This window comes from Diaporthe citri (genome assembly GCF_014595645.1).
Source record: "Diaporthe citri strain NFHF-8-4 chromosome Unknown scaffold_13, whole genome shotgun sequence".
Lineage (NCBI taxonomy): Eukaryota > Fungi > Ascomycota > Sordariomycetes > Diaporthales > Diaporthaceae > Diaporthe > Diaporthe citri.
In genome coordinates this window covers 394,363-422,290 of record NW_025064858.1, presented here as the reverse complement: position 1 = coordinate 422,290, position 27,928 = coordinate 394,363, and the positions used below count along the sequence as shown (strand labels likewise).

General features: G+C 43.7%; 7 protein-coding genes across 7 annotated transcripts; 4 read left to right on the top strand and 3 right to left on the bottom strand.

The window, feature by feature from the left end:
• Positions 1-195: 195 nt before the first annotated feature.
• INS49_004854 (uncharacterized protein) lies at positions 196-3,718 on the top strand (the record flags this gene model as incomplete). Its single annotated transcript, XM_043165641.1, has 3 exons — positions 196-285; positions 375-1,774; positions 2,830-3,718. 3 exons carry the CDS (start codon positions 196-198, stop codon positions 3,716-3,718), a joined length of 2,379 nt encoding a protein of 792 aa, XP_043017770.1.
• A 1,543-nt stretch (positions 3,719-5,261) lies between these two features.
• Positions 5,262-7,164, top strand: INS49_004853 (uncharacterized protein; the record flags this gene model as incomplete). The annotated part of the gene is made up of 2 exons (XM_043165640.1): positions 5,262-5,740; positions 5,814-7,164. 2 exons carry the CDS (start codon positions 5,262-5,264, stop codon positions 7,162-7,164), a joined length of 1,830 nt encoding a protein of 609 aa, XP_043017769.1.
• A 269-nt stretch (positions 7,165-7,433) lies between these two features.
• Positions 7,434-8,556, bottom strand: INS49_004852 (uncharacterized protein; the record flags this gene model as incomplete). The annotated part of the gene is made up of 3 exons (XM_043165639.1): positions 7,434-7,763; positions 7,835-8,122; positions 8,191-8,556. The coding sequence occupies 3 exons, from the start codon at positions 8,554-8,556 to the stop codon at positions 7,434-7,436; spliced, it is 984 nt and encodes a 327-aa protein (XP_043017768.1).
• A 2,226-nt stretch (positions 8,557-10,782) lies between these two features.
• Positions 10,783-13,282, top strand: INS49_004851 (uncharacterized protein; the record flags this gene model as incomplete). Its single annotated transcript, XM_043165638.1, has 9 exons — positions 10,783-11,040; positions 11,176-11,216; positions 11,370-11,405; positions 11,501-11,727; positions 11,822-11,845; positions 11,900-11,971; positions 12,036-12,545; positions 12,654-12,811; positions 12,896-13,282. 9 exons carry the CDS (start codon positions 10,783-10,785, stop codon positions 13,280-13,282), a joined length of 1,713 nt encoding a protein of 570 aa, XP_043017767.1.
• A 426-nt stretch (positions 13,283-13,708) lies between these two features.
• On the top strand, positions 13,709-15,119 carry INS49_004850 (uncharacterized protein; the record flags this gene model as incomplete). Its single annotated transcript, XM_043165637.1, has 2 exons — positions 13,709-14,226; positions 14,309-15,119. The coding sequence occupies 2 exons, from the start codon at positions 13,709-13,711 to the stop codon at positions 15,117-15,119; spliced, it is 1,329 nt and encodes a 442-aa protein (XP_043017766.1).
• A 547-nt stretch (positions 15,120-15,666) lies between these two features.
• INS49_004849 (uncharacterized protein) lies at positions 15,667-16,062 on the bottom strand (the record flags this gene model as incomplete). The annotated part of the gene is made up of 2 exons (XM_043165636.1): positions 15,667-15,800; positions 15,933-16,062. The coding sequence occupies 2 exons, from the start codon at positions 16,060-16,062 to the stop codon at positions 15,667-15,669; spliced, it is 264 nt and encodes an 87-aa protein (XP_043017765.1).
• A 7,634-nt stretch (positions 16,063-23,696) lies between these two features.
• On the bottom strand, positions 23,697-24,601 carry INS49_004848 (uncharacterized protein; the record flags this gene model as incomplete). The annotated part of the gene is made up of 3 exons (XM_043165635.1): positions 23,697-23,971; positions 24,036-24,091; positions 24,168-24,601. 3 exons carry the CDS (start codon positions 24,599-24,601, stop codon positions 23,697-23,699), a joined length of 765 nt encoding a protein of 254 aa, XP_043017764.1.
• Positions 24,602-27,928: the final 3,327 nt, after the last annotated feature.

The window sequence follows — 27,928 nt, the reverse complement described above, 5'->3', positions numbered from 1 at the left end:
GAGAATCTTTACCCAAGTACTAGCAGCGGCCCAGTTACGATAAGGACCACGCTGGACTGGCCAGGAGCGAGTTCACACCCGCAAGAGCCGTGCTAACCGCAAATCGCAAAACGCAAACCGCTTGCTAGTATTTTGGTAGTGAATCTCAGGGTACAACCCAGCATTCGGAGTCATCGACAGACGCCGATGACGAGGATGAGCTCACTGTCGATGCACTTCTTCCTTGTCAAGGCCAACTTCCTCGACGCTCGCCCGGTTGGACTTCTCACCTTGGTCATTCTCCCTGTGAGTCAAGTCGGGAACTCTTCTTTGTCGAACCTGTTACCTTACTGTACTGTAACACTTTTGGAAATCCTGCTGAATGGCTTCTCAAGGTCCTCACCTTCTTGATCTATCGATTGTACCTCCATCCACTTGCAAGCCACCCAGGACGCATACTAAGTAGATTGAGTGCCTGGCCAAACTGGTATCATGCCGCAAAAGGGGACCGACATACTTGGCTTCATGATCTCCACGCCAGATATGGTCCCGTCGTCCGTTTTAGTCCCAACTCCCTATCTTTCAACACCGTCTCCGCGATAGATTTGATCTACAGGTCTCGCAAGGCCAACTCCCGCAAGTCGGACTGGTACCAATGTGTTCGAGACTCAGCTGGAGGCTTTGAGAGCACATTCACCGCCATGGATAAAGCAAGGCACGGTGTCAAGAGGCGTTTGCTGTCATATGCCTTCTCAGAGAAAGCCCTGAAGGACTACGAACCGGTGATCAATAAGACTGTTGGGACGTGGCTCAGCCAGCTGGAGCAGGAAGCCAACAGCACCGGAGGAGGAGCAGTCGACCTTGGGAGGTGGAGCGAATACCTCATCTTTGATATCCTTGGCGAGCTTTGCTTCTCCAAGTCCTTTGGATTGCTGGAATCATCAGAGGGACGATATATCACAAAACTGGTTCCGCAGGCCACGAGATGCTGGTACACGCTTGGCTACCACCCCCTCACTCACCCCCTTCGCTACCTCCTTTTCAAGACACGCCTTGGACCCTATCTCGGAGGTCAATCCTACCGGGACAATCAGAGATTTCGCGATTATTGTCTCAGCGCCCTGAAAGAGCGGAGAAGAAGAGACCAGGCACACCAAACAATGGTGGATAACGATATGTTTCACCACCTACTGAATGGTAGCGATCCGGAGACTGGGCAAGCATACAGCATCGCAGATCTAGCCTGTGAGAGCGTGCTGCTCATGGTAGCGGGATCCCAGTCAACATCAGGTGCTCTAGCAGCTACCATTCATTATCTGGTGAATCGGCCTGAGACTCTGGCGAGGTTACAGGGTGAGGTGCGAAATGCCTTCCGTGGGGATCAAGCGGTTCGCTACGAGCCCGGCGGCCAGCTCGCGCAACTTCCATACCTCAGAGCTTGCGTTGACGAGAGTCTACGGCTGACGCCTCCGACGCCGGGACATCTCCCTCGCGAGGTTCTCACCCACGGTCTGGAGGTCGACGGCGTATGGGTTCCGCCTGGAACTAGCGTAGGAGTTTCAGCATACGCGATTCATCGAAATGAGACATACTTCTCGGAACCCTACGACTTCCGCCCAGAGCGATGGCTCAATGATGATGGTAGCTATCACGCGGCGAGCACGGCATTCAATGCGTTCAGCGCCGGCGCAACGGGGTGTATCGGAAAGCAGCTTGCATACATGGAGATTTCCGTTGCGGTTGCTATGCTGATCCGTCGCTTTGATATACAAGTCGACCATCCCGGCGGGGCTAAGTATGAGTATCGAGTGAGGGATGTGTTTGTAGGAGAAGGAAATGGGCCCCACGTACAACTCAAAAAAGTGTAGAGTAAGTTGGGGGTGTGGCTATGCTATGGTTAAACCGTAGATAAACGAAGCACTCGGCGACGCTGCGGGTTAAGTTATGGGCTTGATAGAAGGGCGAGAGAATGTCAATTTGCCTGGCGCGGGGTTAGAGCTTGCGGTACTTGGCCGTCGGTGTACTTGGCGACGTGTTTTGCTGTGCGTCTCCCCAACTGAAAACAATGACAACCCGCGGGGTGGTCCGGAGACAGTTCCGCACCTACTGCCAGCTCTTCGGCCTCGCGGACGAAATTTGGTCGTTGAGGGCTGTGAAGCCCGGGAACGGGGCGGGTTTCGGGGCCATTGTTCAGCTCGATGGGGGTGTACGCAAGAAAGATGTGGATGAGTCAAGCCAAGTGTCACTGTAAGAGTCAACGGGTTAGAGTTGATATAAATGACAGTTATCTGTGTGTCCGGCAGGCTTCGGGAGATAGGCTTATCATGTCCTTGACAATGTGAAGAGGGGATTTCCGGATGACTGATATTGCATCCAGCTCAGCGATATGTTATTGGGAACCGACTCGCCGCGCCGTTCGTGGGACTTGGAGGATCCGAACCCCTGTGTCTTGGGTGGAACTTCCCCGGGTTCCAGCAGCGTGGGATGCATGCACTTGAGACTTGCCACAGATTCAATCGATGCCGTCTTGCTCCTTCGTGTTCGATTGCATCTGAGACTGAGGATATCCACCTGCCGGTTCCTATCGCTCTTGGACTGTCCAAGAACGGGTGGCCCAATTTGATCCTTGTCCCAATCCGACCCGCGACTTGCGCTCCGGAGCACTCTCTCCCCCTTTGGACATGGCGGCTCCCTTGTCTGAAGACCTGGTACCGTTGGCCGAGGCAGCAAAGATTACAAGACTAGATTCCAATGTCTATGGTGCCAATCTAGTGTCAGCCTGGTGCATAGGCTCAGGTCGGTGCATGACATTGCCGTGCGTCTCCAAGTTGCGAACCCGAGTTAACCCAGAGCTGGCACAGTCCCCAACGGCGGTTATGTCGCCTCCGTGATCCTGCGCGCGGTGTCGCTCCACCTCGCAGAGCGTGGGCAGCCAGACACCATCTCCGCCCACTTCGAATACGTGAAACGCACGGAAATCGGCCCCGCGGTCCTCGTCATCGACGAGGTGAAGCTCGGCCAGACCATGTCCACGGTACACGTCACCCTCCACCAGCACGATGTCCAGCTGGCGGCGGCCCCGTGGTTCACCGCCCGCTCGTGCAGGAACGTGCTCGCCTACGTCACCAACACCCGCCTCAGCTTCGAGAAGGGCCTCACGCTCGCCAGCGGGTGGTCCGCGACGCCCCCGCCCAGGCCCGTGAGCGACTTTGGCCTCCTCGCGCTGGACCGCGACCCCCACTGGGTCCGGAGGATGGCTCCCCTCGGCGCGCGCTTCACCTCGTTCGTCCGCACCCACAACAACCTCGAGCACTACGTCCCGCGCGAGGGCACAGGCACCCCACGGCGCGGCATGGTGGACCTGTGGCTGCGCCTCAAAGGGACGGGCCAGAGGTTCACGACCCACGACCTTGGTTACGTCGCGGACGCCTATCCCATGGTCGTCGAAGGGTGGAGGCCCCGCCGCGACGAGGAGCAGAGCCCCTTCCGGTACGACGAGACTTTTTGGTACCCGACGCTGTCGCTGAACCTCGACGTCAAGCGGGCGTTGCCGGAGGAGGGGGCCGAGTGGCTCTTTGTCCGGTCCTCGGCCAAGGTGATCCAGAACGGTAGGCTAGATTTGGAGGTCATCATCTTGGACCAGCACCAGAACGTAGTGGCGCTTAGCAGTCACGTCAACATTATCGTGTCGGCCGAGCGGAGTTTGAAGGAGCGGAGTCATGCCAAGGGGAATATTTAGATGCACGGAGAAGAGTAGATTAGAGAAATCACTTCTGACTCGAGGGTTAGCCTGGCGCCATTACATGAGCGTCAAGTCGTAGAACTATAGTTCCTTATGGAAGAAAACTACGTTTTGAGCTCAGATGCAGCCATTGTATACCCTGAGTTCTATTCGCTATAAGGAATATATATGGCAGGCCATTACTCTTACAACAATATAATCTCTAGAGTTAGAGTTGTGACTTGCTAGGCCAGAAGTGGCGGGCCGAGGGTGACGACTTGCGGGACATCCCGTTGATATAAATATACGAAGTGTCACAACATCCAGAACCCAACTACAATGAACCATCCCTTGAATTTCTCGTACAAAAGAATACAGCGATGTGCAATGTAGCTCCGAAGCATTCTCAAGGACTCAAGCACAATGTAGCAGTTATGGGTCGGTAGGTCAGCTTGCCAGCGAATTATGAGTGGCTTCACTGATAATCCAGGCTTCGTAGCTCAATTATGACCTGATCTCCCTGCCGCGTTTTCTGTAAATTTACGTGAGTTTTGATTTATGATTTTATGATAGAAAATCAATCAGGAAGAAATCATCCATTGCGCATCCATCTTGCAGCATACCCAGGCCTCCCTCATCTCTCCAATAGGCACCAAATAACACCACTCAATCGTGGCAGCAGTACATACCACTTCTCCATGCTGACCACTGCATGTTTCATCGGATGATTCAGGATAAGTGAGCGAGGACACTTCTCGTTCAGGCGTGATGCCCGTGTGCACATATTCAAAGCCGGGCTTAATTTCAATATCGACCGACCTCTTATAAGGTGGTCGGATTTCATTGCTGAACCAGGTTTCGGTCTTTCAAACAGCTTCCCAGGGAGTCCACAAGACTTGCGCCTAAAGGTGCACAACAACAGATATAGTACTACCATGTACTTCAGTGAAACGGTATAAACAATCTACCAGCTGTATTGGGCTAGCCTTTGAAATCCAGGAACAATGTCGATGCTACCCCTCTTGAAACTTCTTCGGCCCAGGTGCTCTATTGGGTAGGTCGAATGATACTACAGTGAATTGTACGGGTCGCCAAGACGAGATTACCCGGCAAGATATGAATTGTGTCGGCAATTGTTCGGCCCTACGACAGACTGCGGGACATTTGCGCTCATTCTGTGGGCGCGTGATTACTTTGGGGAATTGATCTGTCATTATCGGAAGACCGCTGGGCGCAGCAATGTGGGTTCCCACGAGGTATGCCGCATCGGAGCGCCACCGCGAGTGGAGGCCCCGGATGGTCAGGTCCGCCAATAGCGAGCATGTCGAATGCTGTAATTTGGGCCAAGAGCTGCTGTTTCACATTCTAGGGAATTGTACCGACGAACTTCCTAAAGCGTGCAGGAAAACCAGATACTCGCATGCGGGCGGGGTCAGTGGTGCGGTAGTACTGGAGGAAGATAGATCGAGTATAGAAGAGTAATGTCCGCTCTACCCGTCCACTGAAAACTGAAGTTCAACGGTTTGGAATTTCAGGATCCTACTCTAAAGCCATCCTCGGTATGTTGTTTCGCACTGTTGCACTTCTTCTGGGCCTGGGGGCCGTCTCAGATGCTCTCAGCACTCGTCAAGCCGGCGATGAATATGACTACATCGTCATAGGCTCTGGACCTGGAGGAGGAACCGTCGCCTCCAATGTGGCCAGGGCTGGCTATTCCGTTCTCCTGCTCGAGGCTGGCGACAATGCGGCAGAAGAACCCTTTGGCAACTACCCGGCATCATCAACATGGGACTTCTTCGTGAAGCACCACGAAGAGGAGGCCAAGACGATGAAATTCAGGTTCCTCACCTGGAAAACGACGGCTGGGCAGTACTGGGTCGGGAACACAGGCCAGCCATCGGGCGCGAAACTGCTCGGTGTCTACTACCCTCGCGGTGCTACTGTCGGCGGCTCGTCCATGATCAACGCGATGGTGACCTACCTGCCTCCTGACAGCGACTGGAACTACATTGCCAACTTGACTGGGGATACTTCATGGAGGTAAGCAGGACAGAACGTGCCTTCTCTGATTTCATGCCCGCGTTCGACATACTTACACATGATCCACTTGCAGTGGCTCCTCCATGAGGACCCTCTTCCAGAATATCGAGAAGAACAACTACCTCACCAAGGGAACAGCAGGCCATGGCTTCGACGGCTGGTTCCAGACCAACATGCAGGCTGGCTTTGCCCAGGACCTGGCACTATCGCGTGCAGAAGCAGCCGCACTCGGAAAAGACGCAAGCCAGGTGCAGACCATGATCAATGCCGACCCGAACTTCCTTGCCGCCGACCGTGACACGCAAGTTGGGATCTGGGGGCTTGCGATGCACCAGAACGGCCAGGGCCAACGCTTCAGCTCTCGCACTCGTGTACAAGAAACCTTGAACAACAAACAGTGGCCTCTGACGCTCCGCACAAACGCCCTGGCTACCAAGATCCTCTTCGACACCAATTCCACCAGCTGCGGCGGCGTTCCCAAGGCGACGGGGGTGGAGTATCTCACCGGTCAGTCCGTCTACAAGGCTGACCCGCGGAACAGCGGCGCTGCCGGGACCAAGGCTACCGCGCGCGCCCGCAAGGAGGTCATCGTGGCGGGCGGGACGTTCAACACCCCACAGCTCTTGCAACTCTCCGGCATTGGGCCAGCCTCGCTGCTCGACTCGCTCAAGATCCCCGTGCTCGTCGACTCTCCCGGCGTCGGCGCGAACCTGCAGGACAATCAGGAAATGCCCGTTGTCGGGGTCTCCAAGAATGGTCAGGGGTCCGGCGCAGGCTACACCTTCATCAAGACCAACCACTCGGTGACCGGCGAGCGCGACCTCTGGATGATGCACGGCGGCCCCTTCCGCGGCTTCTGGCCACCCTCCACGCGCCTGAGCAACCGCCCCGGCCCGCAGGACGCAGCCGGCACCCTAAGCATGAGCATGGTCAAGCAGCACGTCGCCAACCGCGCCGGGAGCGTCAAGATCACCAGCACCGACCCCAGGGACCCGCCCGAGATCAACTTCCGCCTGTACACGCAGGGCCGCGAGACGGACATGGGCGCCGTCAAGGACTTTGTCGCGTGGGCCCGGCGCGTCCACAATGCGACCGCGGCGCCCGTGGGGCCCATCTCGACCATCGAGCCGCCCTGCCCCAACGCCCAGGACGCGGACGGGAGCTGTGGCCAGGCGGACGAGGACTGGATCGAGGGGCAGACGTTTGGGCACCACTGCACCAGCACGGCGGCCATCGGGGCCGAGGGAGACGCGAACGCCGTGCTTGACTCCAAGTTTAGGGTCAGGGGCGTCAGCGGGCTGAGGGTTGCTGATGCTAGCGTGTTCCCCAAGATCCCCGGCATCTTCCCTGCTGTGGCGACGTTCATGGTTGGGCAGAAGGCTGGCGAGGCTGTGATTGCGGATGCTACTGGCGGCCAGTGCTGAGTGGGTGGGACTGGGTTTGAGAGCAGTTTGCTAGGCTGGATCTGAGTGTTTCCCGGGGGCGGCCGGGGGGGCATATCATCTAGGAGTACATACGTATGTGCAAGAAGAAACAATAATAGCGCAACTATTGATCATTCTGTCCGCTATCTCGATGTAATGATTTGTAGGGCCGCTATGATTTGGCTTCCAGCTCCCAATGGGAACCCATTTCTTTCAGTGGTCGTTGATCCCTACTATGATGTACCAAGCACAACAGCAATTCGTTCGTCTCAGAAAAGGTCCTCGTTATCATCACTGTAGGGATAATGAATCTCCTCGTCGACACACATGCCACTTTGCGCGAACTCCCAGTTACTGCGAGTAGCAAACCTCATCTTGCGCTCCCATCGATCCCGGTAGATATTGTGCTCGGGGATGCAATTATCAGAGTCCATTCGTCGCTTGTTGGTCTTTTCCAGCACAAGTGGGAGCGGACAATCTGATGTGTCTTGCTCCTCTGACTCAAGGAAGCTCAAGAGTTTCGCCAATTGATCATCCGACACAGCCCACACACGACGGGTTGTGTTGTTTCTGAAAGAGTGCAACCACACATCCTTGCACTATTGTTGTTGGTCAGCCAGCCATGAATGGAAATCTCGGGGGCCCGAGGCGCACGGAAAGCTCAACTCACCTCGACTCCACTCCCGCCTCGGCTGAAGACCACGACACCGCCAAAAATCCAGTTCTCGGCCCAATACCCGGTGATGTCGGCTACGCCCTCCGGGTACCGTCCCGGGTCGGCGTATTCGTGCAGGCAGAATGGCGGTGGGTGGTAGTGACGATTAGGCCCATCTGCCCTGTTAGAACAGAGACGATCCTCCTCGACTGGGAGCCCGGTTTCCTTGTGCATGCTGCCCTGCTTGTAGAGGAGGACGGCAATCCGGTGGATGGCGACGGCGATCAACTCGACAAAGGGCAGCTTCGACGCCCGTGAGCCAGCTGGTATGCCCGTGAGCCAGCTGGTATGCCCTGGTATCGTTGCAAAACCGCGATGGGCAGATCAAGACTGGCAGGGTCCAAGTCGTCACGCAATTTCTTTGCTCGGTCTAGCGCGCCTGGGCATAGTGTCTCGTGTTCATCAACGACATTGTGGAACAGGACTCCTCTCGTGGAATGGGCGATTTTCTTCAAGGGCAGTCCGTCTGCGAGCTGGGCGAATGCCATCTCTGCAGCTTTCGAGTGAAGAACATTGCGAATCGCTCGGCTGAACAGGGTCTGATGTGGCTGGTCCAGAACGTCGTCGACGCGCGATCTTTCGATAAAAGAGGGTGGTGGAATCGTTGTGTACTCGCAATCGGAGTCCGATTCCCAGTCATGATAGCCAGGGGTTGATTGCGACTGTGGCAAAGGCATTTCTGCAACGTGATTGAGTGACCTTGATTTCGAGTTTGAGAAATGTGAAGTGGTGTGGGCTTCTCTTGAGGAAGCAGGTCGGGAAAGCTCCAGAAGCTGATCACGGATGAAAGAAAGTCGCTTGGTTTCTCTTGTAGCAGCCCAGGACGCTTACGTTATAATGCCCCCCCAAGAAGCCACGCTGGGTCCACAATATTGCGTTGCCTCTCTGTTCAATACATTCGAGGGTTCTGGTGACAGAAGTACCCCTCTGTTCCACTGTAGCGGTGACCTGCATCAATTCGCAGGACATATTCCACTTTCTGCTACAATTCAATTATCTGGTGTCCAACCATGTCTCCGTAGACCTTGTACTTCAGACAGTCAATTCACAGTGTATCTCGAATATCATATCTCCTCTTCCTCTGGAATTCATATCCTGGGAGAAACCTCGTCACTTTGAAATCAATCAGTTCAATGTGATATAAATATCTCAGGACTCCACTATGGGGCGTCGATGCGAGTCCACACATGGCGATAGCAACGAGATGGGTCCGTTCCCCACTCATACGGCATGTTGGTTCGAAGATAGCCTACCTCATGGGTTAGCGAAAATCCTGAGGCAACTTCATATTCTATGTATAGGCTACTATACTACGTAGCTTAGTCGTCTTTGACCGTGAGCAGGTCTTTGACCACTCGACCACCTTTCGGAGAGTGCCCGGGCGTCACGTCTAATTTCCTCCCGCCCTCCGCTGAGCGAACTCGGATCTATTTGGAGACATTATCGAGATGTTAGGTGCGGACCATGTTTGGGCCTTCTTTCCAGCGGCCTCATGCGGCCTGTATAAAAATACTCGCCTGTCAATAAGGCCTGGTGAATGTGGAGCGATTCCAACTGTGTCCAGTGCGTGGACGAAGTGATGCCCGGGCTCCATCGTGAACAAGATGATTGTTATTAAAGCGACAGTCCGCTCATCTACATCTCAAATTGCCCGTACACAGAAAACAAAATTGAAACATTAAATCTCCAACACCTCAAAACTTCCCATCATCAGTCTTTGCCTCTACTTTGCACCACCGAATAATTTGCTTCTGATCTCGTTTTGTCTGTAAACCTCTTCTCGAAGCTCAGCCAGCGGAATTATTATCGTACACCTGACATAGAATACTACCCCATACACAGAAAATTTAAAGCACAAATATGGGAGGATCTAACCACGCCACCGGGTCCGATAAATCCGCCGACGGCGCCGGGTCCAGCAAGCCTGCAAAGACTGCAAGTTCCGGTCAGCCTCCTGCAAAGGCTGCAGGCTCTGTTCAACCTCCTGCAAAGGCAGCGGGCGCCGGTCAGCCTCCTGCGAAATGGTGGAAAGCCAAGACTTGCAGGGCATTGTAAAGTTGTAGAATCTTATATTGCTTGTACATTTCCGACGATAAGACAGCTGACGCATGGCTTCCATGGAGAGGGCGGCTTCAGCGCGGGAAAACGTCACCGGAGTACGCTATCTTGTAATTGTGCCCAGGCCTGGAACGCTTAAAGGATTCCGGGGGCAGTAGGTGCAAGTACAATTATTATCCCCTACTGTACTCAAATGTACACACATGTCTCTGAGTAACTGGAGGGAAGTTCAGTCTAGTATCCGAACGCAGGGATTGGGAGCAGGCCCTTGGAGTCTTGGCTGAGGTGTGTGACTCACAGCGATAATCACGACAGAAATAATCGAGACGATGAAAGCCATTCGCTTGCTGCTGAAGCAACGCAGTGAGACCCCTGAATAGCCGCCGGTACCCGCCCGATACCTGGGGAAGGGCAGAGTGTGTTGGAGTCGGCGTAATCCTGGTCCGGGACCCTGGTCACCGCCGTCCGACCTGTGAACCTGTTTGTTTGTTTCCCTCATGAGACGGTTTTGAGGTCTTGCGAATGGTGGCATTCACTTGAGCCTCTAGCCACAGACCCCTCAGACAGTTATTTATACCTTAGATTGCGGGCCATCTGGCGTCTTCCATTCTCTTGTCCACGCTAGTTGCAATACAGCCAATGATTGCCTGACTGACCAGCTCACCACAGAATTTGCAACACCTGTGTGCGGAGAATGACGGCAATCACATCCGAAAAAGATGACAAGAGAATCAGCGCGGCACTCAAAGCAAGGAGATGCACGATCTTCGTCACCGCCGACTTCACCTCGTGACAAGATACAGCCAAGTCAAGCTGAAGAGGCAGAGGGTGCAGCAGAGATAACCATGACTTCACCAGACAAGGGGGGCCCAGACCCAGAGAAAGCTGTGCAGCCGCACAACCGTGTTCAAGAGGGAATCCTGCGGACGACCGCTTCGAAGACCGCCCCAGACGCAACAGAACCCGCTGCGAATCCTGCCTCGCGGAATCACTTCGGCGATGAAGACAACGAGTATATCACAGGATATAAGCTCTACGCCGCCCTCTTTGGCATTGTCTGTGTCTTCTTCCTCGTCCTCTTAGATTTCAGCATAACCGCCACGGTGAGTCAAAATAGCCTCTGGAATCACTCAGCTTCCAGTGTCCTTTATCGTTACCCCAGACGACGGATACGATTGTACCTTAGGTCCTAGCCAGACGGCTGATGACCTTTCTACCTCCTCGGTCTCTTGCTTCAGGCTATCCCGTACATCACGACTGATTTTCAAAGGCTGCAAGAGTGTGTATTTTCAACAAGAGCCCCTTCTCCTGCAGTCCCCATTTTGTATCGTCGTCGGGAGCTAGGAGGCCGCTCGATGCCTGATTGTTGACTCGGGGTTTCTCAAACAGTGTAATCAGAAAGAGATGGACTGCTAACATGGACATCAAACAGTATCGGATGGTACGGAAGCGCCTATGTGCTTTCGAAGTAGGTCTTCCCTTTTGATTCAAAATGCAATGAGAACCACAATGAGTGGGCTCTCTCTTACTGCTGAACTGAGACTGATCCAATCCCGACACCAGCGCAGCTTTGCAACCTCTTACCGGAAAACTCTACACCTACCTCAGCGCGAAGCACACGTTTCTATTCTTCTCAATGATTTTTGAGATCGGCTCCTTGCTTTGCGCTGTCTCAACCTCATCCATGTTCTTCATTCTCGGTCGTACCGTCGCTGGCCTGGGAAGCTCGGGCTTGGAGAATGGGGCCCTGACCCTCATCGCAGGAGCGGTGCCTTTGCAAAAACGGCCTTGTAAGTTGCGGACGACATAGCTGAGCTTTCGCCACCTCCTTATGGAATCACCGTTCGTACAATTTCGAAACTAATCTTTAATCGTCATAAACAGTCTACAACGGTATAGTATTTGCAGGTGAGTGAATCCAATCGAATCTACTTAGAACTGTGAGCTGACCATGTACCCAAGTGTGCCAGACGGGTATAGTTGTCGGGCCGCTGATCGGTGGCGCCTCGACACAATACGTGAGCTGGCGATGGTGTCAGTATTTACCTTGACTGTAGCCTTTCGGTGCACTTCCCATTTCTCGGCTCACAAGTTGCAGGCTTCTACATCAATCTCCCCATCGGCGCGGTCTCCTTCCTGCTGCTGTTTTTCACGCACGTCCCAGACGAGACGCTCAAGCCACCCTTCTCGTTCGAGCTGCTCCGCAACATCGTCCCAAACCTCGACCTTACAGGCTTTGCGTTGTTCGCCCCGACCACTGTCATGTTTCTCCTAGCGCTGGAGTGGGGGTCGTCTGAGTACGGTTGGAGCTCTCCCATCGTCATCGGCTTGTTCGCCGGCTCTGGCGCGATGTTGATCTTGTTCTGCCTCTGGGAATGGCATGTTGGCGGTGAGAGGGCCCTCATACCATTTCACGTAGTGAAGAGACGGGTCATCTGGGCGAGCACCATACAAACCACGTCGCTGTTCGTCAACAACTTTGTCGGGGTGAACTACGTTCCCATCTACTTCCAGGCTGTCAGGGGTGTCGGTCCCTCGCTGAGCGGCGTCTACACACTGCCCTCAATCCTGACGCAGTTGCTGACTCTAGTTGCCACTGGTGCTCTTGGTAAGTCGATTGCGTCTATTCCCTTGATTTGGAAAGCCACATAGCAGAATCTATGATCTCACAGTCGAACAAGGGGGAAACCTCCAAAGCTGACTAGGATGTATTTAGTGAGAAGGCTTGGTTACTATATCCCGTTCAGCATTCTTGCAGGAGCAACAACTGCCGTCGCCTGCGGTCTCATATCGACCTGGAGTCCAGATACGTCCACAGCAGATTGGATCGGACACCAAATACTTTTCGGTTTACGCGGGATGGGACTGCAAATGGTGAGTCTCTCTCCCCGACTTGGCAGCCCTCCATCTCGGAGTGCAATTTGCGCCTGCTACATCGACTTTTGCTGATAGGAATAGTGTATTATTGCGGTGCAAAATGCCGTCACACCAGCCCAGAGCCCGTCCGTGATCGCATTCATGGTATTTGTCGAGAACCTGGTGGCGGCCATCTTCACCATCGTAGGCAACGTGGTCTTCACAAAGACCCTGACGCGGCAAGTCTCGGTTTTGGCACCGTCGGTGAGCCCCGAGGCGGCGCTCGCGGTGGGCGGAGGCGCGGAGGCCGTGCGGGCCCTGCTGCCGCCCGGGAGTCCGGAGCTCGACGGGCTGTTGCTCGCATTCTCAGACAGCGTCAACGCCGTGTTCTATCTGCTGACGGCGCTCGCCGTCGTGTCTTTTACCGCGGCGTGGGGAACGGGCTGGGTGAACATACGGAAGAAGGCGCCGGTGGAGGACGAGTCGTGAGAGGTCGCAAAGACTTTCGGTGGTCATGCATTCCCTCAAGAAGCACAGCCAATCCTTGATGTTAAAGTGGACAGTGGACAGTGAGTGGAAAATAAGGACCTCCACAGAGACACAGAGGGTTCATAGCAACATCGCAGATACTTCTATAACTGAAATTCCCTGCATGCAATACTCAAGCTTCCACAGCATTTGGCCCATATGAAGGGTACGTTCCCACAACAAAGCTGTCCGTCAGCAAAAAGCCCAGACCGTTACAGGGGACCTGTCTTGGCATTGCCCCCACTGATCTGCAAGCATGCATCATCATTCGGGCCCAAGCTCCTGGGACGCGGGCAGCTGACAAGGACCTCTTATCTACCTCGATCCTTTGAAACATTCGCCTCGTCAGCTTCCTCACTCACGAACAAACACAGCAAAGCTGTCGAGATGGATCAGACCTCATCAATACCGAGGAGCAGTTGCGTCAAGGCAACGCTCGACCGTGTCTGGAATCTCGAATTCAAGTCCCAAGTCCCCACCCAAGACTATCCACCCGTCTCGAGCATCCCCCGGACATCCCCAGATCGGCTCCAGCGGGCAACACCCAAGAAGTCCCCCGCCGATCACATCCCATCATCGTCGCCATCAGCGAACGACTATCTCTGCGACCATACTGCCTCCGTACCAACAGTCCTCTACCTCGCATACGGTTCGAATCTCTGCGCCCAGACCTTCCTCGGCCAGCGCGGAATCCGTCCTGTTTCCGCGATCAACGTTTCCGCCCCGTCTCTACGGCTGACGTTTGATCTTCCTGGCATCCCCTACAAGGAGCCATGCTTCGCGAACACAGCTCTGAGAAAGGTGCCGAAGCACCCGCCGATCCCGGATCCGCCGGGGAAGGTGCCTGACCTTCCTCATCCGCCGCCGTACACGTTCCCTCCAAAGTCCGAGGAGGCCGAGGAGATGTCTCGCAGGGACCAGAGCACGACTCCGATCTCCCGCGGGGTGCATCAAGACGTGCGCAAGAATGCATACGGTGATCCGGAGTTGGGACAAGGGCCTTATCGGCGTGGTCTACGAGGTCACACCCGAGGACTACGCGGAGATCATCAAGACCGAAGGCGGCGGCTCCGCATATCAGGATATTCTGGTGCCGTGCATCGGCATCCCGAACAGGGTCGGGATCCCGGAGGACCCGCCCACCCCGGAGCTTCCGAAGCCCTTCTTCGCGCACACGCTCTACGCGCCCCGGATACCGAAGAAGCCGGATGACGGCGATGGTGATGACGGCGGTGGTGACGATAAGCCTGTAAAAAGAGCCAGAGACGGAGATGATGGTGGTGATGGGGATGATGGAGACGACAAGAGCCCGCTCGACAGGCTCAAGGACTGGTGGCAGGACATGCTGCTGCGGCCCATCCGGCCCGACCCGGAGTACGCGCAGCCCTCCGCGCGGTACCTGAAGCTGATCACCGACGGCGCGGCGGAGCACGGGCTGCCTGACGAGTACCAAGAGTGGCTGGCCAAGCTGCAGCCGTACACGATCACGTCCAGGCGGCAGACCATCGGGCAGTATCTCTTTCTCGGCCTGGCCATGCCTATCATGGGGCTGTTCCTCGGGCTGAGCAAGTGGTTGGCTGATGACAGGGGAAAGATCCCGCTGTGGTTGGGGCTGTTCATGGAGACCCTTTTCCATGCGGTGTGGCTTGGTTATGATAGGGTCTTCAAGCCGGTATTTGGAGATGGTGAAAGGACTGAGGACGAGGAAGAAAGGCGAAGGCTTCACGGGACGAGGAGGATGCTAAGGAAATCCACTGTCATTAGGGATGAAGAAAAGCTGGGACTGCTGGACGAGTAATCTGGTTTTGCGTTTCACGAGAGGGTTGAATGGGACGCTATCAAGGATTTAAAGCGCAACAAAGATTTAGGTAGATTGCCAATTGGTATAGCGAGCGGGTGTGAAAAGGAATTCCCTTATTTCGTTCAGGCCAAATGCGAATTAAGCTGCGCATAATTCGTTTCTACTCAACTTGAACTAACTTCCTAGGCAATTCGAGACCAAGTCTTGGGTGAGACTCTCCACCTGGCACCTCAAGGTGCAATCCGGAGCATTTCGGGGTGTTCCGTGTGACGGCAAGTCCAAATGATATGATTGTAACAAAGGTTTACATTAAGCGAGTGTGAGAGATACCGAAGTATAGCGCTTCCAACGAAAGACTGCTTCTATAACCACGTCAGATCTCGCCAGCGAGACCATTCTTTGCCCCACACGCCCGACAGCCCAAACCAGCGGGAACATGCCCAAACACGATCTTGTACCACCGGGGACCTGACTTCTATCCCCAACACCAAATCCAAATGTAGTCACCTTCACTCATACAGCCACTAATGCTGTACAGCCAAATCTAAGCGTACTTGCACCTGTAGTTGCCACGGGACGAGGAGCTGCTCAGGCGGAGGATTCTGTGCGGCGCGACGTTATTCCTCGCCGCCCTGAAACACATGCGGATAAGGGAGTTCTGATCAGCCGTTCCCGGGTCTGGAAGTATCAAAGAGTTAGCCTGGTGATCTGGAAATCTTCATGGTGTTGGGTGGTCCAACCCTGTTGAGGGGTGGGGGGGGGGGGGGAGGGGGATAATGAATGGATGAGCCGGCCCAGCGCCTTACTCACCGGGCATGTTGATCTCGAAGACGCTGCTGGAGCCGTAGCTGTCCTCGTACACTGAGCTTCCCCATGCCTGTCGCAGGTAGTGGCGGACGGTAGGGGCGCAAGAGGAGCAGCACTTGTAGCGGAATACCATTTTTGCTTTGGGCTGTATGGGAGTTGTTGGAGTTGTTGATTTTGAAGGGCTTAACGAAGCGGATCTTGACCGGCAAGTATGAAAAGGAATTATGCTTGATGAAAGGGGGTTGGTAGAATCGGACAAGTTGATGATGATGATAGAAGGAGAGACACCGATTTGCTGAGCTCTGCCTCGCCTTTTGTATTCGGCTCTCTGGCAGGCTTTGTTATGAAGGCTTCGCAGTCTTTACTGCATGATGGTCCTTGTCATCAAGTTTTCGAGGCGACAAGACGGCCGTCAGGAGGGAAGGCCATCTTCCATCAAGGCCGCGATGAGTCGAGGATTATGTTTCGAATCCTGTATCTCACCAGCAACCATCTGGTATCTTGGTTGCCAGCCCTCATCGTGAGAGCCTGTGGCGGCCCTCGGCCGTCTGAACTGGTTGTTATTCTTCCCCGAGGACATGATAGCTCCAGAGGCTCTGTTACGGATCCTGATCCTGACGACCATATCCTGCCTAAATAAGGTGTAGCCAGGTGGTGTACAGACGAACAACATAGAGGAGGAGAGACGGCATCAGCATCTGGCCGAGGGGCCTGCTCGAGGGACAAAGTAAGAGCAACGTGTCAAGGCATCTCAATGGTCTGGAGCGACGAAAATGATGCTATGTTTGTGAGCATGACCTTCTCATTGGCCTGCCCATTGGCCTGCCCAAGTACTCCAGGAGCGTGGTGGCAATCCTGATATCGTGGGCCTAGTATTTCTAGCACGGAACGAATAATCCTCAAGCCAGTTGTGACCAGGGATTGGACCGTTGAGACTGGCTGCCATGTCTGGAGGCACCAGAATTCGTTACAGACCACGCTAGTGATCGACGTTCAGCTATCTGGATGCGTCAAAGACAATCAATAGACCGCATCCAAGGAGGCCGTTGCCAGATGGATCAATAACAGACACGATCGCAAACCGACGGCCTGGACCACTTGCAGACCGACCTTACGGGGCTGGTGTAGACCCGAATCACGACTCTAGCGCTTCAGGGTGGTCAACGGATAAGTTGCCGAAAATAGACGGCAGCTGGGCTAAGCTCGAGAAGAACAGCTGAGAGCTTTGCGCGTAGCCGACGCGTGGGGTGATGTGCTCAAGTGATGCAACTCGTCTCCTTGCAGCCTAGCCCGTTCGTTTCAGGGTACTTCCTTTCTGCGGGTTCTCTAGCATCGCGCCACGTCCTAGAAGACCGACTAAAGGATGCCTATTTATTCACGTGCAGGGACATGGTCATTTCAATCATAGTCGAGTTCGAAGGCTTCCTTCCCATACGATCAAGCGACGTGACGGCTTGTGTGGCACACACACGAAAGGCGTGTTTTGATGGAAGAAATTGGGATCAGCCACCGGGAGCAAATAGACATTTTTTGATTCGCATCCCGGACCACCATGATCGTATCTAGCCCAGCTAAATCACGGGACAAGGTGATTAGTTTGCCGTCCGGGTACAGCACAGGAGCGTGCAAACTAATTCCACTTATGCCTACAGGAGGTGTGTCTATGACAGCTTAACATCATCCTTGTTTCAAAACGCAGGAAGGCAAGAATGAGTCCTTATCCCTGAAGGGCTTAGTTTTAGGCTGACCCAAGCTGTTGGAAGGTGCGAGGGTCGTATGCCCATACGCTAGCGCTAGCCTATAAATAGGCTCCTTCTAAGCGTTTAATAGCGAGGAGATTTCTCTCCTTAACACCTTATAATTAACTATTATTTACTTTATTACTTCATTAAGTTATAAGCTTAGCATTACTTAAAATATCTTAAAATATTAGGAAATATTAATACCCTTATTTTTATAATTATTTTTATATTTAAATTATTAAGATTTTAATATTATTAATCTTTGCCTATATATTATTATTATATCTTATAATAGCTATTATAATTAATAATAACTTATAATAATTTAACACTCCTACCTTATTTAATATTTTAATTACTTACTTTTTTTTATTTATTTATTTATATTAATTAATGCTAATTATTATAAATAAATAAAAATATATAAATATTATTTAAAATATATTTAAAAATATATAAATATTATTTAAAAGATATTAAATATACTTAACTTTAAACTTAACTTATTATTTCTTTTAAAGTTAAACTTAAAAGGGAAGAACTTTTTAAATTAAAGAGTAATATAAAGTTATAGCTTTTAATTTATTAACCTTAATAAATATATTATAAGTATTAAGAAATAATTAAATAAGGATATAGCTTTTATAAAATAAGAAAAGCTTAATAATTAAGCCTTTATTATGCTTTTAAGCTTAATATATTTAAGCCTTATAATATTTATTATATTATATAGAAAATCTTTTAATGCTTAAAAAATATTAATTAATTAATTTAATTATAATATTAATAACTTAATTATTTATTTCTTTTATTAATTAATAAACTTATAATATAAGAATGGCTTTAATTTATAAAGCTATTTAAATACTTTTTAAAACCTTTAAATAAAACTTTATATTAAAATCTTAATATTAAAATAATTAATTAGGAAGTTAATAAAATTACTTTTTAAAAGTAATAAGGTTAAAGGCTTTTTTTTTAATAATATTATTAAATATTATAAATAATATTATTAATAATTTAAATAATTAAAGCCTTATAATATTTTTTAAATTTAAACTTAAAATAATAAATATTATTTTCTATATAAAGGTTAAATAATTTAAAGCTTACTTTATCTTTATTTAAAAAAAGTTAGCATTAAAGAATATAAAAAAGGCTATAAAGTTTATATTAATAAGTATTAACTTTATATTAAATAATAAAAAATATACTTAATATTATATATAAAACTTTACATTTATTAATCATTTATATATTAATTATATAAAGCTTATTAAATATAAAGCTAATTAAAAATAAAAAAAGAGTAAGAAATGAATTATTATAAATTAAGCTATAAATAAAGAAGTTATTAAAATTTCCAATAATAATAAGGAAAATATAATAACGCTATATATTAATATTTTAATATATATAATAAAGCTATTAATAATTATAAATACTTTAATATTATAAATTTTTAATTTTAATACTTTAAAGTATATAATAAAATATATAAAAAACTTTAGCTCTTTATAATTATATTTAAGTATAATTATTATTATAAATAATAATTAACTTATTATAAAAGATATTAACTTTATAAAAATCTTTTTATAATTATTAAATAAATTAATTATTAAGAATATCTTTATTAATATTTTATATAATTATATATTAAGTAATACTTATTTATTTAGCTAAATTATAATTTAAAAAAGATTTTAATTAAATATATAAGGAAATAATATCTTTTTATTATTAAAAGATAATAAATTTCGCAAGATATTATAGGTAAAGTTTTAATATAAAAATTTTAAAATTTAAATAATAAAAAATAACTTTATAATATTTGCAATATATAGTAAATTTTATAAAGTTTTTAGCTATAATAATTTATTAAAATTAATTACTTAATATTTATATAAAAATAAAAATATTATATTAAATAAATTAATGGATTTTTATTGCAAACTATATTAATTTATAAAGTTTATTAAAAAACGCCTATAATTATTATTAAAATAATAATCCATATAGTTATTTAAGTATATTTAATTTAATTTATTAAGCAAATTTTTAATAAAATTATTAAAAGATTCTTAATACTTTATTTTATTTATAAATAATTAAACTTAATTTTATTAAATTTACTTTATTATTTAAAAAAATAATATTTTAAATATTATTAAGGAATTTTTAAATATAATTAAAACTTAATTTAGTATAAAAGTTAAGATATTTAGTTTAAATAATAAGGGTAAATATATAAATAAGATAATTATTATAATATTTTAAAAATATAAAATTATTTATAAGAAATTACTTCCTTATCATTATAAGTTAAATAATATACTTAAAAGATTTATATATATTATTATTATTAATATTTATATAATAATTTATAATAAAAACTATTTATTCTTATAGCTTAAAGTAATTTCCTATATAATATATTTATAAAATTAAAAATTATACTTAATCTTATTATGCTAAATAACGTTATTTAAGGTGCTTTATAAATAAAAGCTTAATATTAAATAATTTTAACTATACTTTTACCTTATATACCTTTATATACTTATTAAGGTTTATAAATTAAAAATGAAATTATTAAATAAGGTTAAAAAGGCATACTTTATGAAATTTAAGGTTAAAGGTAAAATTATTTTTTATTTATTTATATTACTTTAAAAAGTTATTATAATTGTAATATTAAGCTATATTACTTAGTTTAATTTAGTAATAAAGATTATATAAATAATTAGCTAATTAAATAAAAACATGCTACTTAAGATAAAGGTATTATTAATATTTTAGCTAATAAAACTTATTAATAATACGGAATTTATAAATAAACCTATAAATAAACCGCTTAAACCTATAAAACCTATTAATAAACCGCTTAAACCTATAAAATTTATTAATAAACTACTTAAATCCGCGAAACCCATATAGTTATATAGTTTTTAAGAATGATGGATTTAGCCTTTATAAAAAGCAAAAGAAAATATAAATATTATTATAAAATATTTTAAAAATTTTAATAACTTAGCATTAATTAATATAAACTTTATACTAAATCTTATTTAATTAGCATTAATTAATATTAACTACCCTAATTAAATCTTTATTTAAGCATTATTTATTAATATAGTAAATATTAATAACATTCTTAATATATATATATAAGCTATAAAAAGTAATAAAAGGAATGCTTAGTAATAAGCTATTAAAAGAGAATTTAAATTACTTTTAAATATAAATATATAAGTTAAAGTACTTATTATTGTAAATTAATATATTATTAATTCTTGCTAAGTATATATAAAGAAATTTAATGCTTTTAATAAGCTTATTTATTATAAAACTTAATTTATTACTTATAAATATATATAAATCCATAGTATAAATTATAATAATACTTATAACCCTATAGCATATTATAATAATTTAAGATTAATTATTGCTATTATTGCTATAATAAGCTAATAGCTTTAATAATTTAATATTAAAATAATATATTTATATAGTTATTTAAAATATAATATTTATATATAATTATTATAAAGATATTAAATATTATTTAATAATTAGCAAGTTATTTTAAAACTTCTTAATGCCTTATATAAATTTAAATAATTAAGCTATAAATAATTTAATATTTTTAAAAAGAAATTAATTAAATATTTAATAAAAATAATATTTAACTTTTGCGTTTTTATTAAAAATTAAATTATTATTGCTATTTATATTAATAATATTTTTATTATTAAAAATCCCTCTTAAGTTAATAAATTTTATACTAAGTTTATATAACGTTTTAAATATAAAGATCTTAATTTTTATAAATACTTGCTTAAATTAAAAATTATATAAATTAATAATAAAATTTATATTTTTTAAAAAAAATATACTTAATAAATTTTAAAATACTTTAATATATTTAATTATAATTAAAAATAAACTCTTATAAATTTAAATTTATTTTTATAATAAAAGAAACTTAATAATATTATAATAAATATAATAATATATTAATTATTTACTAAATTCATTAATTTTCTTATTATTAAAATAAAACTTAATTTCGCATTTTTATATATAATACTCTTAATATTTAATATAAAGCTTATAATTTATTATTTAAATATTATAAAGAAAGTGCTTTAATATATTTAATATATATTAAATTATGCCTTGTAATTTTTAAAATAAATATTATTATTTTAATTTATTATACTTAATATATATATTAATGTTTTTTATAATATTAATTTAAATAATTTAAAAGCATTTAATAAATATATATAATTTCTTAATAATAGCTTAATTGCTTAATTATTAAAGCGTTAATTTATTATTATAAAATCTATTTATAAAGCGAAATATATAATATATTTATTAATATTATTATATCTTTATTAAATAATTTAAATATTAAAAGATTTAAATATTAAGTATATTAAATATTTATTTATTTTATATATTAATAATTAGCTAATATTAAACCTTATTTAAAATTATAAAATTAATACTTAATTAAAATATATCGTTATTTATTATTACTTTATTTATAAAAAAATTAAAAAAATATATAATATTTATTATATTATATTTAAATATAATTTTATTAATATTTATATAAAAACATTACCTTGCCTTACCCTTAAAAAGACTTATATAAAATTAAGATTAAAATAAGTATAAGGTTTATATTATTAAGGGGGCATTTAAATAATTAACTAAAAATAATATAAGTAAAATATATAAATATTAAGTAATGTTTATATAGTAGTTTTAATATAAATTATAGCAAAATATTTAAATTATATTTTTAGCTATTAAAATAAAATATCTTTTATTATTATTAAAATAATAATATTTGCAATAAGGAGTGTGTTAAAAGGTATGAAAATTATATGCCTATATATTAACGCTAGCCTATAAATAGGCTTCTTCTAAGCGTTTAATAGCGGGGAGATTTCTCTCCTCAACACCCTACAATTAACTATCATTTGCTTCATTGCTTCATCACAAGCGACGACGGTCGTCCTAATCTGGGACCTGCTTTAGCCAACCCAATAAGCCGGCAGAGATGACAATAAGAAGCCAATCTTGCGCCAAGGTCCGCCTTAAATCCTGCCAGGATTTCAAGCATCGACGCTACTGAGCACTTGGAGGGAAGTTTCCACTCCTTCGAGGCCTAGCGGACACCAGATCCTTCAGGATAACGAGGTGCCGGACCAGTATTGGTGTGTTCAGCTTACAGGCATCATCCCTGAAGCCTGGATTACTGGAATATTGCAACCAGCAGTAACATTGGCCATTGGCCGATTCGTCTTGACAAGTAAACACCGTTTTGGGGCACAAGCAGTGATCAGGGATCTATCTGCAGCGCATCGCCTCAGGGCGAATTGTCTGGCTCACCTCGATTCTTTGTTTATACGCATTTTGATCATCCACGTGTAGTTCTCATGGCGTGAGGGAAGACGGAGAACTTGACGAGATGTATTAGACAAGCACTGGAAGGACTCATAGTACGATGCATTCCCCAAGGGTTTGCAGCTTCGCTTCCAAGTCGACCAAGTAAATGTCGTTCAAACTTCGCCTGGGAAAATACTGGTTTACCTCCTTCACATGCAACGAAGCGGTATCCGAACTCAAGCTCAGTAATTTTGCTACGTGCCCAATCGACAGCCTGCTCGACACTGGCGTCCATGAGTCTCAATCTCCCGCATCCAGCGCGCTTCAGTCCGGTAACAGATCAATCTTCCCATTGGTGCCCCTTCTGTCCCGTAGTCCTTCCTTCGTACTGATACCGCTCTTCCAGTGCGAAGTATTTATTAAAGCCAACCCCTTCGCAGACCTCAGCATAAGACAAGACAGTCGGAGGCTTTCCAACGGTGAAAGACCCTTTGATCGCTTCCAAAGTCTCGCGAATGCTCCTCAGTTTGGCCGCGACAAGCGTCCAGGGGTAAGCTACTGCGCTGTAGCCTAACTCGCCCAGCTCTTGTGCCGAGAGATTGTCCGTCTTGCCGCCCTAGATGATGTTCGCGAGCGACGGGAAATCCAGGTCCTTCCTCAGACGTGCCATGGTCTCCCGGTCTGGTAAGGCTTCCACGAAAACAGCGTCCGCGCCGATCTCGATTGCCTTTCTAGCTCTTGCGAGTGCCTCGTCGTATCCTAGAATGAGGCTGTCGGTTCGTGCCAGAATCCAAATATCCTGGCCTTCGTCCCTGGCATCGACTGCAGCTTGCCAACGCGCGTACGCCTCACTCCTGGAAACGACGCTCTTTCCTGCTGTGTGGCCGCATCCTAGACACCACTGGTCAGTAATCGGTTCTCGCGGAGGATAGCTGGCCTTATCTGCCTGCCTTACTTTTTGGCCAAGTCTGGTCTTCAATCATGATGCCGGCAGCACCAGCAGCCGCCAGTCTATTACGCCTCAAGTCAGACACCGTCATTTGAAGAAGAGCTGTGCAACAGTCAAAAGGGTGACTAAAATACGCACCCTGCCACTGTCCTTCGCACATTCATAGGACTTCCATACCCAGTATCGCCGTCTACAATCACTGGGGCAGTAGTCTCCCTGACAACTTCTTGTATCTTAGCGGCGACTTCTTGGAAGGCGATGTAACCCGTGTCGGGAAGGGCCAAAGCAGAGGACATCGCATAGCCGGCAAGGAAAATGATAGGAAACCCAGCCTCCTCACAGAGCCGCGAGCTGAGTGCGTCGTAGCTGCACACAAGGGCGAGGATCTTGGAAGGGTCCTTGTGTGCCTCCTGCATCAAGGCTCGGACTTTTGAGGCCTGCAGAGACGGGATCCGTCCGCGGGAGTGGTCCAGACTGATCGTCACATGCTGACCGTCTCTTTTGATCGGCGGGGGCTTACTCGCTTCGAATTGGAACGGGTACGGATTCGTATTGACGATGGACTTGGACATGATCGCAACAAGTGAAGACAAGACGTCCTGCGTATAGGGGCTGGTTTGTCTCAAAACCCAAGTGTTTGAAAAATGTGCTAATGGGAAGTAATCCGTAACTCTACAAGATGATGTGGAGCAATTAAATATGTACACAACTCCACACGCCTGGTCTCATCGCACCCCAACATCAACGTCCGGTATTCGGAGTATGAGTGTCAATGAGAGCACATGTGAAATTGAACTGCGAAGCTCGGCGCCGTCAACGTAAGCACCTGCGGTGCTGAGCAGAGTGCGATGAGACACATCAGAGGATGAAAGGGCGGACTGAAGCGGGTAGTCATGGACAGACACGGACCGGTGCGGGGATCCCGGCGGCGGCAGGTCGTTTTCCCCTCTCAACACGACATTAGCAAGTAGTAAGGGCCCCTAGTCCATCGACGAGAGTAACGTAGTGTAGGCGCGAATGTACCTTATTGTTACGAGGCCGGGTCGAATTTGGGCTGAAGATCTCTATGGCCGGTGACATCGTCGTCACAAACTTCTGAGCAGCGTGCGGAAGGAAAAGGGTCCACCATGGACTCGGTATCAACCCGAGCTCCCCGATCCAGACGAACATACGTTGCCTACGACTCCTGTCGGTCCCGTAAAGTGAGATGTGCGGTGGGCGACAAACCGCCCTGCGCAAAGTGCCGACGGGAACATCAGGACTGCCGGTGTGACCGCCAACCAACGGCTTCCAAGCACAGAGACCGGCCGACTTGGGCGAAGGCAACCCCGTCCCAGCCGTTACAATCTGACCCGGTATCCGTTGCCAGCGCATCACCAGATGGCCCCGTCACACAGCCTCCAGAGGAAAGCGCACGGCCCCATGAAGCAGCTCCGTCAAACCTTCCGGGTGACGGCGGCTCGGAGCGGCGCCGAGGCTCTCTACATGGTAATCCTTCGCTATCTGACCGAGTAATGACAAGCCTTGTGAAGGGCTCCACCGATGCTCTGGACGTACTGTCTGAAGTGGCGGGTGTGCTGCATGTAAGAAATAAAAAGCGCTGCCAGTGTGCAGCTTAGAGAGTTTATATATTCTAACATCCCCCCTTAAGCTATACATTGGGTTTATGGGTATTAGGTTAGAATTATTAATTGCTTAGGGACTTAAATGCATAACCTTATGTAATCTTAATATTAAAGTAAAAACCCTGGGTTGCCAAGCTAGGTAAAAACCTTTATATTATTAATTAATTAAAGTTTATTGCTTTTCTTAATAAGCTATTTAAGCTTATAACCTATAAAAATAATAGCGTTAAATGCTTAGTTTATTAGGCTAGCTAATATTTATTTTACAAGAGAGAAGGCCCTTATTTATAGTTATTATCCTTTATATAATAGCAAATATATGGGGAAAAGGATATTTTATATTAATAATAGCCTAAATATTTAGAATATTTTAATAGCCCCTCTTAAATTAATTCCCTTTTATTTATTTTATTTTATATATAAGGAATTTAGTTTATAAAAAAGGAATATTTAATTATATAATAAGAAAACCTTATAAAAAGAAAAAAAACTTATTTATTAAGTATTATATATTTAGGCAAAAAACTTAAAAATTTATTATTACTTAGATTTAAATTTATAATTAATAAGGTATTATATATTAAATTATGGTTTTATATAAGATTTATTAATTATCTTATAATAGCTATAATATATTACAGCATTTTTATATATTAAAGTTATACATTATTTTATTTATATTATATATATTATAGAAATATATTTTCTATATAAAATTAAATGTATATAAATGCAATATAGGTATATTATAATTATGTATATATATGGTATATATGGGCTGTATAAGTAATGCTTATTTTTTAAGAAAAACTCTTATTATTTTAATTATTTCTTTTAAGGGAAAACCTTTAGTATTTAGGGTAATATTATATATATATATAATTAAGTTTACTTTATTTATTTATATATTTTATAAGTAAAGGAAAAAATCTTAACCCTAATTATTAAAAAGTAAATACCTTAATTTATTTTATATATATTATAATATAAGTAGAAAATCTCTTTATTTTTTAGCTTAATATTTTTATATTATTTTTTTATTAAATTATACTTTTCTTTAAACCTTTTATAATGTAATTTATTTATTAATTTTATAAGTTAATTTACTAAATTTTACTTAAAATCTATATATTTTAATATTACTTTATTATTTTTTATTACTTCTTTTATATAATAATATGCAATATTTATATATTTAGTTTTTTTATAAAATAAGGTATTTTTAGCTAATTTCTTAGCCCTATTATTATCTATATATATAATAAAGGGCTTAAGATTAAAGCCCATATTTAAATTATTATTAAAATATTTAAGTAAATTATATAAATATTTAGTTCTTTTTATAGCTTTTCTTAAAGCTATATATTTTGCTTTTATAAAGGAAAGTATTAATATTTTTTACAGCTAAGAATTCTAGCTTATGGGATTTATTTTATTATTATTATTATTAATATTATATAGGCTAAATATATAATTAAAGGTGCTTTTTTTAATAAATATATCGTTACCCTAGTTTAAATCTATATAGCCTATTAATTATAAATTATTTTTAAAGCAATTATATACTTTAAATATATATAGGAATTTATATATATATTCCTATATTTTATTTAATTCTTTTATATGCTTTAATCTTAAGTTTGCTATATATTTAGCTAACTTATTTATAAAATAAGTTAAATTTAACCTTGTTTTTAAGTTAGCATATAATATAAACCTTATTTATTATTAATATAATTCTATAATATTTTTATTAACTTAGTTAGTATATTTTTTTAATTTTCTATTAAGGGTATATAGTATAAGTTAAGGGATTATTTCCTTTTTCTTAACCTTTTCTTTTATATTAAATCTTTTTAATATTTTATCTATATATTTATTTTAATTTATAATTATTTATTTATCATCTTTATTTATATATATATTGCTTTTAAGGAAATTTATTAAATCTCCTTAGAAATCTAGTTTTATATTCTTATATAATTTATTAATTATTAAATTTATATCATTATTATTAAGTTTTATAACGATAATATTATTTATATAATATATAAATATAATTTATTTATTATAATATATAAATACCCCTTTATTATATAGGTAAATAATAAATCCTAGCTTGGTTAATATATTTTTTAAGTATTTATATTAAAGTATAAATAATTATTCTAGCTTATATAAAGCTTTATTTAATTTTATAACTTTATTTTTATATTTTGGTTTATTATATATATATATATAAGTAATTTTATATATATTTTAAAATTAATATTA